This window comes from Pantherophis guttatus, chromosome 4, assembly GCF_059756535.1.
Source record: "Pantherophis guttatus breed Tessera chromosome 4, ASM5975653v1, whole genome shotgun sequence".
Classification (NCBI taxonomy): Eukaryota; Metazoa; Chordata; class Lepidosauria; order Squamata; family Colubridae; genus Pantherophis; species Pantherophis guttatus.
The window spans coordinates 21,381,174-21,396,289 of NC_142066.1; the positions used below are offsets into that span (position 1 = coordinate 21,381,174).

The window sequence follows — 15,116 nt, forward strand, 5'->3', positions numbered from 1 at the left end:
TGCAGCTACATATAATGCATGTAGTTATATATAGCTACTGTACATATATTTCCCCATACCTCATCAAAGTCAGCAATGATCTCGTTGAGCAGTCGGAGGCATTCAAGTCCTTCATGGTTGACATTGGATTCAGAATAAAATTCTTTGAAGTCCGGGATTGAAGCGAAGAGAACACAGACACAATCATAAGATTGGTGATAGAGATCCTGCTGGCAGAGAAAGACCAAGAGTCATCCAAATTCTTCAATCGTAAACCTTAAACTTCAACTTCAACACCAAAGATATTCAAACTCTACCACCTACAGAGGGATAGGAAAAGATTAAATTGTAATTTGCCCAGAGTCATTTCTTTAGGAGGTGCATGACAAATAGATGATAGATAGATAGATAGATAGATAGATAGATAGATAGATAGATAGATAGATAGATAGAGGTGGGTGGGTGGATGGATGGATGGATGGATGGATGGGTGGGTGGATGAATGGATGGATGGACAGACAAATAGATACATTTTCAAATTCTAGTCCCCTCCCTGGAAGATCAGATAGGGTAGCTTAACTGTTGCAAAACAACTACAACAGATCCAACTCTTTGGATATAGTTGTCTACCTCAAAACCAAATGGAGAGTGTGCCTTTTAATACATGCTGTGCTGTGCTGTTTTGGATCATGAGTCTCATGATTGTCATGGCAGCCTAGAAATCCAAGAAGCTTCTTTTATCAGCTCGGGTAAGGAAAATGCTGGCCAACGAGTTTTCTACTATTTTATTTTATTTCATTACCGAATTTATATTGGTGCGCTCACATTTGCGAACCAGTAGGAAAAGTAAATGAATACCATGCATGAATCCTGCATGGAAAGTGACTCTGGGCAGCATATAACAATCCCATTAAACAATTTAATATATAAAGCAATCGTTATAAACAATTACAAAACAATCACAAGAAATCACTACAAACAATTAAGAGGAAATACCACCATCCTGTTCCTTCCCATCCCTCGCCGTCTTTTTACTGTAATTTTATTTTGATTGTGATTTCCATTTTTAACATTTTAAAAATATTAAAATTTTAATGTTTTAATGCTTTAAGATGCCCAGAGCTGTTTGGATACGAGATGAGGAGTAAATCAATGTAATAACTATATTACCTAAAACCATTACCTAATAATTATTAATGCCAGACCTGCTAGCACTTTAACCTCTAAATAAAAATGATCCTTGGCTCCATTTGTTGAGAAAGGTATAGTTTTATTAGAAATCAAGTGCCTTGCAGTAGTGTATAGCCAGAACTGAGAATCACACACAAAAATCCTTAAGTTCAATTTTTCCTTCCCTTAACTGCCTCGCATGTCTGACTCCCCCATGACAAATCAGGTTCAGGTTTTTCAGAATGGCAACTTCAAACGTAGGTTAGCATGCAACTCCGTTCTTCTCCCAGCCAGATGACCTTAAAGCAGCATCTCAGAGAGATGTAGAAGTACTTTCATTTTCCCCCAAGCATCCTCCCTCCCCAGAGTTCATGGCAGAATGTCAGTGCATGATAGTGAAACACACGAGCAAGCAAGTGTAAAGTGGCAGCTGACAATTAAGAATATTAAAACCTATGAAAGCATAGCTAAAACAGGAAAAGAGATTAATAGAAAGGGGGTTGTTAATAATAAAGTGAGTTCACCTGTCCTCAGATGTCTCCAAGCTTACTAGCATAATCAGGTCTTGAAGGACCTTCACAGCTCAGGGGTGATAAGGCTGACCTCATTTTTGGGGAAGAAGTTTCTACAATGAGGATGCCACAGCAGAAAAGGGCCCACCAAATGTAGCTCCCTAGATGATGGAACCTATAACCAGTTTTGTTTCTGCAAGCCAATTCAAGATCCAAATTTTAGAAGCCAATTTCTAGGTGGATTAGTTTTCCAGAAAGACCAAAAAAAAATCTGATAGATGAGCAAAATCTAACTAACCAGGTCGCAAAAATATAAAGAAAATCAATATAAAATGCTTTACCGTTGGTATTTGGCACCTTCTAGATTGGCAAAAATATATCCAAATTTAAATCCCAATTGTTGGAAATGTGGACAAAAGCAAGGTACCTTCTTTCATACATGGTGGTTATGCTCCAAAACAAAACAATATTGGATGAAAATACATGGTTGGATACAAGAAGTAACAGGCTTCCAGACAGAATACACACCAGAATTGTTTCTTCTAGGAATAATGAAAAGGAAATACAGGAAAAAAAAACTCCATATATTATTCTACACATAAGAACTGCGGCAAGACTGGCCTTCGCGCAATGTTGGAGAAGCTCCAATATACTCTCTGAAGATTTAATAATTAAAAAGATTTTGGATTGTGCCGAGATGGACAAAATGACACTTGAATTGAAAGGATTGATGGACTCGGATTTTTACGTAATATGGGAGAAATGGTATAATTGGATCAAAAATAGAAAAAAAGGAAAATAATAGAATATAGATATAGTAAAAATATATAGAGTATAGGTGAATACTTGTGTGATGATATGTAAATGGTCACAATTATGCACAAGAGTTGAATAATGATTGTTTAATTGTAAAAATTCAGTAAAACAATTTTTTTTAAAAAGATGAGCAAAATCTTTCTTCCTGCCATCTTCCTTCCTGCCCCTCCAACCTGTCTTGGCAATGTGTCACAAACCTAGCCAAGTAACATTAGCATTGTTTGGCTTTCAGAGGTGGTATGCTGCTGGTTCATATGGGTTCATCTGAACTGGTAGCAGAAATCACATGTGGGCCCGTCAAACTACCCGCCTGCCCCGACTCTATGCCGTCTTATCTATGCCTTATGTGCACACAAAGTGCATGGGTTGAACGCCATGCACATGCGCGGAGGTGGCGCATACGAGCAAAGCTAGTGTGTGTGTGCGTTCACATCACAGGGAAGGTAAGTGAAAACTACCTCTGTTTCATTTCTCCTCTCTCTCTGAAATCTTTAGAAAAATATCAACCTCCAAGGCTCACCGTATTGCGCCGGATCTGGCGAATAAACTGCTGAGCTACATCAGCCGGGAGAACATTTTCCAGCAGGACCCGGTTGAGATCCTCCATGGTTTCAATCTCTTCGCGTTCTTTCTTGAATTTCTTCTTCCAGAGAAAATCCAAGCGGCAGTAATACTCGTTCTGAGAAAAAGAAGAGTCAGTGTTGCAGTGAGGACCTTCCCTTTTGCAAAGCAATATTTTTAGCTCACCAGGTTGAACTCTGGGTTCTCTTGATGCTCTTGATGGTTTTCTGGCAGACGTTTCATTATCGAATTAGGTCATGTCATCAGTGCTAGAAGGGTGTGGGGTTTGCTTTTATTTTTTATATATATTAGTGGCTTGCCCTGTCAAGTGTTGGTGGGAGCGTTCTTGGCAGTCCTTTGACTGAATAAATAATAAATATGATGCAACAATTTGAAGGATGGAATGTACAAAGTAAACTTGGAAATTATCAGAAAGTGTGGATACGCCACACACTCCTGGAAAGTAGGGATTTAAACCACATATCCCCCCTCCCCAGGACCACAAATAATCTTAGGCCATTAAAAAAAGAGATGAAGCAAGGATTGAGGCTCTCTATAGAAAGTCATCTGAGTAGTATTACTACAGTATGAACTACTGTAACTCTTAATAGAGATATATAAATTATTCCCAGTCTTTCAAACACGGGAGGAAATGCAATGTCTTTCCTATAATATTTATATCAGCTACTGATATAAAGTTCAGTATGGCTCTGAACATGTGAAGGACAGTATAAAAATACATTTATTTTTTGCCTTGGTTGTAGTCTTGATTCATGCCGCTTTTTTGCATGTTATCTGAAATACCTGTTTCTGAAGCTTATTGTTTTTTTTATTTATTCATTTATTTAATGTATATCCTGCCTTTATTACTGTTATAAATGACTCAAGGCAGCAAACATATCTGATATACCTGTGATGGCGAACCTATGGCACATGTGCTGGAAGTGACATGCAGAGCCATCTCTCTGTGCACGTGAGTCATCGCCTGTTGCTCTTCCTGGTACTGGCGTGCTGGCCAGCTGGTCTTCACATGCGCAAGAGCACCGGAAACTGGAAGAACAGCTGACCGGAACACATTCGCACGCCAGGAAGATGATCTTCCAGTTTCCAGCATGCACATGCACGCCAGTCAGCTGGTCTTCATGGGTGCATGCATGCCAGAAACTGGAAGACCAGGTGGCCGGTGGCCATGCCCCCGCCGGAATCTGGAAGATCATCTTTCCGGTGGGCGCATGCGCACCGAGCGCTTTCTGGCATGTGCCTGCACACCAGCCAACTGGTTTTTGCACGTGCATGCACATCATAAACCGGACAACCAGGTGGCCAGTGTGCAAGTGTGCACCGGAAGCTGAAAGATCATCTTCCCAGTGCGCACATGCACACCTGGGGGTGGGGTGCTTTTCTGGTTTCCGGCACGCGCACACACTCCCATTTCAGCACTCGGCACTAAAAAGTTTCGCCAACACTGTGATAGACCTTCCTCATGAGCCGTGGTGGCGGAGTGGTTAGAATGCAGTACTGCAGGCTACTTCTGCTGACTGCCGGTTGTCTGTAATTTGGCAGTTCAAATCTCATCAGGCTCAAGGTTGAGTCAGCCTTTCCATCCTTCCGAGGTGGGTGAAATGAGGACCCAAATTGTTGGGGGCAATATTCTGACTCTGTAAAACACTTAGAGAGGGCTGTAAAGCACTGTGAAGAGGTATATAAGTCTAAATGCTATTGCTATTGTCTTATTTTCCCCACAATAACCCTGTGAGATGAGTTGGGCTGAGAGAGAGAGTGATTGGCCTATGGTCACCCAGCTGGCTTTCATGCCCAAGGCAGGATTAGAACTCACAGATTTCTCGCCTGGTGCCTTAACCACTAGACCTCGTCTCAGAAGAAGCACATAGAAAGAGATAAGGTTGTATCAATGTGACATGTACTGTCAATGTGGTATATAATATGGTGAGTCTGTGGTTTTTATTAATAGTAAAGTGATTACAAAGAAAGAGTTCAACAACGAACAAAACTAGGTTCCAGGAAAAACCACTTTAAGAACACTGTATTTTGACACACTAGTTCTTACCCACGATTATATCTGGAACATTTTTTTTTTTCCTACCGTGCTCTATTTTTCATCAAATCAATTACTGACTGTGTGAAAACTCTCTCATTCACAAATAAGGAGAACAAAGCCAGATTCCTGTAAACCACACCTGGCCACGTGAAACAGCCACTTTTTGAAGGCCAGTGGACAAACATTAGTAAAGATTTTCAAAGCCTCAAAACCACAAAAGAGGAAAGGTTGACAGGATGTGAAGAGGTGGCTTTGAAAGAGTGATGGGAAATTTGCCATGCAATTTCACCCAAACCAACTTCCCTGAGGTGCATTTCATGAGTGCAATGCAGAACCTGTCCCACTTCTCATCTGTAAGAGAGGAGAACTTCCTGGTAGGACCAACGCAAGTTTAGGTTTGTCACCCAACCCGAAGCTTATGTGACAATCCTATACTTGCGTTGGTCCTAGCAGGAAGTTCTTCTCTATTACAGATGAAAAATGGGGCAGGCTCTATATTGTCACACAGCCAGAGGTGAAATCTATTTACCTTCCCAACTGGTTCGGAAGTGCACACGTCATATGCATGCTTGGACCTTCTGCGCATGTGCAAACCCTTCTGTGCATGTGCAGAGGGTAAAAAACAGGTTACTTCCTAGTTCAAACCAGGAAGTAATGACAACTGGGCAGGTGGGCAAAGCCTCGCACCGTCATCGCTACCAGTTCTCTGAAGCACTAGCCATTGTCACTGCGTTTTTGTATTTGTCAGCTGGGCTCCCATTCTAAGATTTACGGTAGCTGAAAACTCTTATCTCAGAAGTTACTGCATATGTCCACATTCTTTCACTTTCTTCTAACTTTTTTTGTTCGCCTGCCAAGAGGTAAGGCAGGAACGCTGCCAAGATGTAATCATTAGCTAGTAAGACTGTTTTTACTTTCTTTATAATAAAATGTGTTTTATTAGAATATATCTTGGGTTTTATTTTCTTTAAAAAGTATACTCCAAGGAAAAGCCATGGTCCTGTCTCTAATCAAGGTGCAATTACCCCAAAGCAGAATGGGATTAATTGCCACCCTGACAGCCACTATCGCTACCGATTCAACCGAACTGGTCCAAACCAGGAACATTTCACCTCTGCACCCAGCCCTAAGCTTATGAGATATGGAGAGCACTGGAAGACAGCAACCAAAAAAAAAGAGTAGCTTTCACAAGCTGAATTAAAGTGGGAACTCACCTGTCTAGCCAGACCCAAGAGGGTGAAGAAGAAAACGAAGAATGAGACTGCTCCCATCACCTTGGGCTCCTTCAGCACCCCAGGTCTGAAAGAATGGGAGTTACAGAAAACTTCATTCCTGGTCTATTCCTCTAAAATGACCTTCTGGAGCACCATATATTTATCTGGAATTACCATAGCAACTGCCCCCCTCAGATGATCTTTGCCAAAATAAAGGTAAAGGTAAAGGTTCCCCTCGCACATACGTGCTAGTTGTTCCCAACTCTAGGAGGCGGTGCTCATCTCTGTTTCAAAGCCGAAGAGCCAGCGCTGTCTGAAGATGCCTCCATGGTCAAGTGGCCAGTATGACTAAATGCCAAAGCTGGGACAAGTAATGGGAGCTCACCCCATTACACAGCATTAGGGATTCGAACCGCTGAACTGCCGACCTTTCAATCGGCAAGGTCAACGTCTTAGCCACTGAGTCACTGCATCCCGTATTGCCAAAGCAACAGGAAATTATTTCTAAACAGGCTGGGTCTGTATTCAGACTAGTGCTGTGTTAAATATTGCTCCCTATTTAGTTTTTTGAATTTGACAAGAGAAACCAAAGTCAAATGAAAGAGGTTACTAAAAAAATCTTCTCTTTTCACTGCCCAATAGTTGTTTTCCTTTTTAAAAGCTTTAATGTGGCCCTGTCTGCATTGTCTCTTTTCATATCCTATTCCATTGTTACTAGTATTTATAATTATCAACCAACCACATATTATTGTATGGTCATCCGACCCTCCTGTGGTCAGAGCAGGGATGGGATTCAAAAATTTTAGCAACCGGTTCTCTGCCTGGTTGCTGGGTGGGCGTGGTCATGGTGGGCATGGCGTATTCGGCCTCCTGAACCACAGGGGGGAGTTTTTGCCCTCCCCGGGCTCTGGAGGCTTTCCTTAAGCCCCCGGGAGGGTGAAAAAGGCCTCCCCGGGCTCCAGAGGCCCTTCGGAGTCTGGAAACGGGCTTGTTTCCAGACTTCTGAAACTTCTGGGAGGCCCATTTTTCACCCTCCCAGAGCCTCTGCATGGGCCCTGCACTTACCTGGCATCCAAAACAGGCTGCATGGAGACTCCTGGGAGGTGTGTGGAGGGGTGGGATGGGAGGGGCTAGTCAGTCCTTGCAACTACCGGCTAGGCAAACCTGATGTAAAATTAGCATCCAGTTTGCCTGAACCAGTCTGAACCCAGAGGGAATAAAAGAGGAGCGAAAGGGGATTGGAGTTTGCAGGAGACAATTAGTTCCCTTAATTGGTTTGTGACTCTCCAAGACTTCTTGTCAAGTTTTGAAGATATCGGCCTGGCAGCTCTCCAAGCCAGATAAGGTCTGTGACTGTAAATTCTCCCTTGAAAGACTTTGCTGGATGTGAAGGAGAAGAATTCACAGTAACTTAATAAAAAAGGTTTTTTGTCAGGACAAGGAGTCTGCTTCGTGCTCTTGGGAAGCCTAGGTCAGAACACCTTGGTGGCGCAGTGATTAAAATGTAGTATTGCTGGCTAACTCTGCCGACTGCCAGCAGTTTGATTCTGACCGGCTCAAAATTGACTCTGCCTGCCATCCTTCTGAGGTTGGTAAAATGAGGACACAGATGGTTTGAGGGCCATATGCTGACTCTTAAACCACTTAGGGCTGTGAAGCACTGTGAAGCGGTATATAAGTCTTAAATCTACTGCTATTTCTATCCTTCTGAGGTCCAATGGAATAATCATGGAAGGACGGTTATAATACATTAATACAATGTATTGTTGCATGGATAAAAAAAGACAAAGAAACTAAGAATCATTTCATTGCTGCAACATGCATGGTTCTCTTATGAAGTGCAAAAAAAGTCCATGGGTACCCATCAATCAAGGTGATATATAACCTTCACTCCTTATCATTGTTAGCAGAATTTGTATAATCCTGGTGAAAGACCAGGAAAGAAAAGTCTCTTGCTGTGATTTGTGATTCTTGTGAATGCCTTAATTTACATAGTCCATTCTGCAGAAGAGATTGTACTTCTCCTTTTTCTGTAATGAAGGGCCAGGTGACCAAGACAGTTCTGCCCTGTGTCAGTTTCATTTATGTTTCATATCATTTATGTTCGTTTGCTTACTTGTTTCATTTCACTTTTTACAACGTATGTATGTTTTGCAATTTTATGAACAAGACAAATCAGTAATGTTTTATCTATACCATTGCAATCCTCAATAACTTGAGGCTATAAATCAGGCTCATTACCTTTCCAAGTGTGGAAAAAAATAATATATTTGAGGAGTAATGTTTTGGGGACTTTCTTAAACAGATCCTGAGTCAACAAACTTGTGTTGTTACCCTCCAGTAATGGTTGTTCATCCTACTCATCTTGGATCATGACCTTCTGTGAAACCTTCAGAGACATTGGCCTCAACTAATATCCAACCATTCATCTTATCTTCCTTTAAAGGCCACATAATAACCATGGACATAATCTTTAAGCTTCTCCCAAAGCATAACAGTGTCTGTTAACCAGCTCTTAAATTGGAGGTGGTGATGGTGCGATCGTTGGAAGAAAGTTGCTATAGCTCTTTTATCATTTCGGTTGGTCTTTTCTGCATCACTTATACCATGCTCCATTAAAATGGGAACCATCCAGAGGTGGTATTCAACCGGTTCGGACAAGTTCGGGCAAATCGGTAGCGGAAATCATGGGTAGAACCCGCCCATGCGCCCCGGTTCTATGTCATCCTATTTTGGCAGATTTTTAAAACCAGGTGTATCTGCAGAAGGCATGTATGCAAGCAAACCGCATGCACGGGAGGCCATGCACATGCGCGGAAACGCATGCACACTCACATTTGCGAACCGGTAGGGAAAGTAAGTGACTACCACCCCTGGAGCCGTCCAACCCAGCAAAAAGGAAGGGAAACTAACAAAGAAGGATAACTAATAGTCTTCACTTCTGCTTTCATTCTGGGAGGATTCCATGAGGGCTAATTACCTGAGTGCAGTTTGGTTACGGTAGAGCTGAGACACATAGCAGTCAGAGACCCAGGAATGGGTGTGAAGGAACAGCACATTGTAGACAACAAGGCAAAGTATCAGCATGGTCAACTTGAGCTCAAAGTTCATGTGGAGGAAGAGGGAACACGAGAGGAATCCCAGGACACAGCAGTAGATATAATACTGAGGGGGGGAGGGGGGAGAGAGAATGGGAGGAGGAAGAAGAGAAGCTATTGGTGAGATTGGTAGGTCCATTAATCAAAGAAAAAAGAAAAAAAAGGAGAATTGATTAAAGAGCTCAACCTTACCGGCACACTGAAGAGGGAGTTAAACCGAGAGAATTCCTGTACAGTATTCATGCTTGATAAGGTAGAATTTTCAAGCTTCACAAAGCATGAGGTTTCTGGCATAAAGAACTAGGAAGCAGAATTAGAGAACACATTAGAAGGGAAGAAGGGATATAATCTTTCTGATCTTGACTAGATAGCAGAAGACATGCATGACTTAGATTTGGCCATATGCCGAGGATTCTACAACCCATCTGTTTCTCAGTCAGTATGGTAAAAGCAGTGGTGGGATTCAGCCGGTTTGGGTCAGTTCGGGCCAAACCGGCTGTCTGGCCTCTCCCCTCCCCACCCTTCCCCTTCCAGAGGTTCCCACACACCACATGTTTGCTCCTAGGAGGCTGCAGGGAGGCCTACTAAGCCCAAAACAGGGCACAGGAGGAGGCACGCTCCCCCTGTGGCCCGTTTTTACTCCCGGGGGTTACAGGAGGTCGAATGCTGCCTGTCCTCTGGCCACACCCACCATGGCCATGGCCACACCCACCCAGCTGGTCATTAGGGCAGAGAACCAATTGTTAAATTATTTGAACCCACCACTGGGTAAAAGCAATATACCATATACCAACTATCAATGGTCAGAGAAGGAACATTGGAGGGTACTCAGATTTCTCCATCCTGAACCCTTGCAGTATCTTTTATATTCAGATTACTGGAGCAAAGGCCAGGTAGAGAATTAATAGGAGCCAGGGTAGTGCAGTAATTAGAATGCAGTATTGCAGGCTATTTCTGCCGACTGCCGGCTGCCTGCAATTTGCAGGTTCAAATCTCACCAGGCTCAAGGTTGATTCAGCCTTCCATCCTTCTGAGGTGGGTAAAATGAGGACCCAGATTGTTGGGGGCAATATGCTGACCCTGTAAACCACTTAGAGAGGACTGGAAAGCACTGTGAAATGGTATATTTGGTATTTGGTATAAGTGGTATTGCCAGTACTTTTATCCCCATGCAGATTGAATTGATTGCACATCTAGCAACATTGGCTGAAACAAGGTTAGATGGAGTGATACTTAGATGGAAGACTAACAGGAGATCCCAGATGTATAGGTTAGACTAGGAAGAAGGCGGAGGTTCATTCTCCAATCTTGTGGGTTGGTTTCCAAAAATTTCATTACCAGGCTAGGGAAAATCTTCAGCAGGGTTTAGGGGATCCCCTAAACTCCGCTGAAGATGTTACCTAGCCAGGTAACAAAACGTTCGGAAGCCAACCCGACACCAGTGGTGGGATTCAAATAATTTAACAACCAGTTCTCTGCCCTAATGACTGGCTGGATGGGCGTGGCCATGGTGGGCGTGGCCAGGTGTGTATGATAGGCAGCACTCGACCTTCTGCACCCCCCTGAGAGTAAAAATGGGTTGTGGGGGGCACCACCACCCCGTGCCCCATTTTGGGCCTATTAGGCCTCCCTGCAGCCTCCTAGGAGCAAAAACAGGCCATGGGGGGGTCGCCGCACCCCCCTGCACTCTGTTTTAGGCCTAGTAGGCCTCCCTGCAGCCTCCTGGGAATAAAAAAGGGCCACAGGAGGACTGCACCGCACCCCCTATGACCTGTTTTGGGTCTAGTAGGCCTCCCTGCAGCCTCCTGGGAGCAAAAACGGGTCGTGGGGGGGGCACACTGCACCTCCTGCTCACTCCATTTTGGGCCTAGTGGGCCTCCATGCACTTACCTGAGAGCCAAAATGGGGTGCATGGGGACTCCTGGAAGGGGAGGGGAGGAGCCAGCCAGAAATTTAACAACCAGTTCACCTGAACCAGCCCGAACCGGCTGAATCCCACCACTGACCCACACACTCGGAGAGTGAACCTTCAAACTCATCCTGCACCCAAATTACAGATATTCGCTACTATTGCAGAGCTAGACTGGAAATTGACAAAGCATCCTGAAAGAAGGCAGTGGCAAACTACTGCGGTCCCAATGCCAAAAATATAATGTCTAGAATTCAAGCACAACTTTTGAAAAACGTATGCAAATGCAATTCATTCTTTCATCCATGAAGCCTCTTAGCATTAAAATTAAATGTGCTTTGTTCTCCCAGGCTACAAAGAGTTCTTCCCAAGTATCTTGAACCTTTCCTCTTCTTCCTCCCCCAAATATTCTATTTCTCTCTCCTTCCCATTCACTAGCAACATACCAAATTCAACACGGACATTGTGAGAACCACAAGAATGGTGATGATGCCCAAGGAGACACGTAGCCATGGCTGAGTGCAAACATTGGCCAAGATGGATGGAACCCAGTACAAGATCTTGGGACCTTTCAGGAAACATTTCTGTGTGCAGAAAACAAAAATGATATAAGCACCCATAGAGCCAAAATCTTAGATTCCTTTCTCTTACTACTCCAACAATCTTCTCCTGACATTGAAAAGTCTATTTAAAAACAACAAGAATAATTCCCAAATACTCTTTTTATTTGTTTGTGTATGGGAACTGTACTTTAGCTTTCATTAAACAGAACAAGAAAAAATAAAATGGAGCTCACGTTAAAAATAATAGACAAACCCCATCAATATATGAAGGGTCCTTGGAGTTCTTGTGAGCTTGATTGTTTTCTTGCAAATATTTCATTACTGAAACAAGGTAACATCATCAGTGCTACCCTGTTTCCCCCAAAATAAGACATCCGATAATAAGCCCAATTGGGCTTTTGAGCGCATGGCAATAAGGCCAAGCATTTATTTCAGGGTTCAAAAAACAGGGTCTTATTTTCGGGGTCTTATTAAAATAAGACAGGGTCTTATTTTGGGGGAAACACAGTAGTCTAGATTAGCAGAAAACAAATATGCTCAGAGAGCACTAAGGACTCCTGAACTACAAATATTCTCCTTTATTGGTACCCATCAATACAATCAAAATAAACAATACGGGGACAAAAATACAATAAATTAAGGTACAGATTTGTGACTGCATAGGTCTATTCCTTCCTTTGGACCCAATTATGAGGGAATATCTTATCCACTTTGGCAAGCTGTGTCTTTTTAACAGCTTTGTGGAAGCATTTAGACAATTAGGTATGATTATGTAACATCTATCCTGTTTCCCTGAAAATAAGACCTTCCCGGATAATAAGTCCGATTGGGCTTTTGAGCATATGCGCTAAAATTAGCCCTCCCCAAAAATATTTAAACACATGTGCAGCCAGTCCCCGCCATTTCCTCTGGTTAGGGTTAGGGAGACAGAACTGGAAATCAGGTAAGACAGCAAGAGAAGCCCCGTCATGCTCCAGGCACCTGAAAATAATAAGACCAAGCGCTCGAAAATAAGGCCAAGCGCTTATTTCAGGGTTCAAAAAAAAATATAAGACCGGGTCTTATTTTCGGGGAAACATGGTATTTACATAATAAGTGATAAGCTGCCCTGGAAAAGCAAAGGGAAATCATTAAAACCATTTAAAGGGGGAGTTAGAATATTTTGGATATCAGAGGTGAGTTTCACATAATTTTACCACTGGTTCGCCTCACACCGAAAATGTGCGCACGTGCCTTCCATGCATGCACACAGCCTTCCACACATGTGCTTTGTTCACGTGCATGACATGCACACATGCACACAATTTAGAAAACATGGCTAGATAGGACGGCATAGCGCTGGGGTGCGTGGACAGGTCACCACTACCAGTTCACCCAAACTGGTCTGAAGGGCTGAATACCACCACTGTTGGACATGTGATGCAACCCCTGGAAAAATACGGCATCCTTCACTTAATCCTCCAAGGAAAGATTGAAGGCAAATGAGGTCCAGGCAGAAGAAAAACATCATGGCTTCAAAATCTAAGGGACAGGTTTGGACAAAACTCAGCTGCACATTTTTGTGCAGCTGTTGATAAAAATAGGATCACCAGAATGATCGCCAACGTTCAATGACGGATATGGCGCAAGAAGAAGAAGAAGTTGTAACATCTATGTGGGGATTTTGTAAACTACTTCTTCCAAGTAAGAACTGAGTACCCAAAGTCATATACCATCCTGGTTGTATTTTTGATATGGATTGTAGGTAAGAGATGACTTCCTCCTTCACGCACGTCTCTCCTGTAGAAATGTGCTCCGACCTCAACTCTGCTGAGTCCAAGGGAGAAGACTTAAGAGAGCTTAAACACTTTTGATACTTCTCAAAAATGACCTTGCTCCACATAGGGATTGCAACTTCAAAATCCAACCGTAGAGACAGCTTCCAACCAGTCCCAAGAATATGGGCATCTTTTAAATTTGTCAGAAGCCATGGTCCAAAAACTACAAAACTACAATGGACTACAAAGCTACAATGGCCCTGCTCCACTAGTGGTATTCAGTTCACACTGATTCAGGAGAACTAGTAGTGGTGACCTGCGGGTGGGCCTGCTCACTCACCCTGGTGCTATGCCATCCTATTTAGCCACATTTTCTAAGCCATGCACATGCGTGCAAGCTGCATGTGCGAGCAAAGTACTTGTATGGAAGGCCGTGCGTATGTGCAGAAGCTTGCTTTGCTGTCTGTCTCTTGTGCACGCTCACATTTTCAGTGCGCGGCGAACTGGTGGTAAAATTGTGTGAAACCAACCTCTGCCCTGCTCGTTGCCTTATTAAAGATCTCCTCTGAGGTTTCTCCTGTGAAGTATCCCCTCCAGAGACTTACCGCCAGGTGACCAGCAAAGCAGGTGAGAAGGAGGAGGAGAAACAGGAAGAAAGAAATTCCATAGGAGATCCCCAGTGCTTCTGTTCTGGGTGGAAAAAATAAACGAGGAATCTAGTTGGCTGGCGTTTGTGTAATTCAATGTTTATTTTTTGCTTTGATTGATCTTGAAAAAGAACCACCCACTGAAATAATGACTTCCTGGCATTCTATGCTGGTTCAAGTCTTGCCAATACCAAGGATTCAAATTTACTTTAGCATCCATGAGAGCTAGAAGCCTATTCATTTTCAGTCTCATTTATTGATTGCCACATATATCTTCAAGTGGAAAGTGGCCTTTGATCATTTTCTCCCAGTGTGGCTTATCACAAACCTACTATTCATTTCAGTCCACATGTTCTGCTCCAAACATCTCCAAACTGGTGCACACCACAAAACTGGAACTAAAAGTCACGAGGGACTGGAAGCTAAAACATATGTTGAACAGGAACTGGGCATGGCTAGTCTAGTGAAGAGAAGGACCAGGGGAGACATGATAGCAGTATTCCAATATTTGAGGGGCTGCCACAGAGAGTAGGGGGTCAAGCTATTTTCCTGAAGGCCAGACAAGGAATCATGGATAGAAACTGATCAAGGAAAGATTCAATCTGGAAATAAGGATAAATTTTCTGACAGTGAGAACAATCCACCATTGCCTTCAGAAGTTGTAGGAGCTTCATCATTGGGAGTTTCCAAGAAGAGATTGGACTGCCATCTGTCAGAAATGATGTAGGGCCTGCTTGGGTGGAGGGCTGGACTAGATGACCTACAAGGTCCTTCCAACTCTATTAATCTGTATCTGTATCATGCTGACTGGAGGATTCTGGTAACTTTAAG

General features: G+C 43.1%; 1 protein-coding gene across 4 annotated transcripts in view; it reads right to left on the reverse strand.

Annotated features, from left to right (window-relative positions):
• ADCY4 (adenylate cyclase 4) overlaps positions 1-15,116 on the reverse strand; it is a 95,913-nt gene that overhangs the window by 13,747 nt on the left and 67,050 nt on the right. For 2 of the 4 annotated variants that reach the window (XM_034411465.3, XM_087891767.1), the window contains exons 16-22: positions 14,244-14,328; positions 11,765-11,902; positions 9,602-9,709; positions 9,292-9,476; positions 6,312-6,396; positions 2,998-3,156; positions 60-206 (exon numbers count right to left, since the gene is read on the reverse strand). In XM_034411465.3, coding sequence (XP_034267356.2) covers positions 60-206; positions 2,998-3,156; positions 6,312-6,396; positions 9,292-9,476; positions 9,602-9,709; positions 11,765-11,902; positions 14,244-14,328 — 907 coding nt within the window. Of the gene's footprint in view, positions 1-59; positions 210-2,997; positions 3,157-6,311; positions 6,397-9,291; positions 9,477-9,601; positions 9,710-11,764; positions 11,903-14,243; positions 14,329-15,116 lie in introns of all 4 variants that reach the window. The other 2 variants (XM_034411464.3, XM_087891766.1) reach the window with 1 other exon arrangement.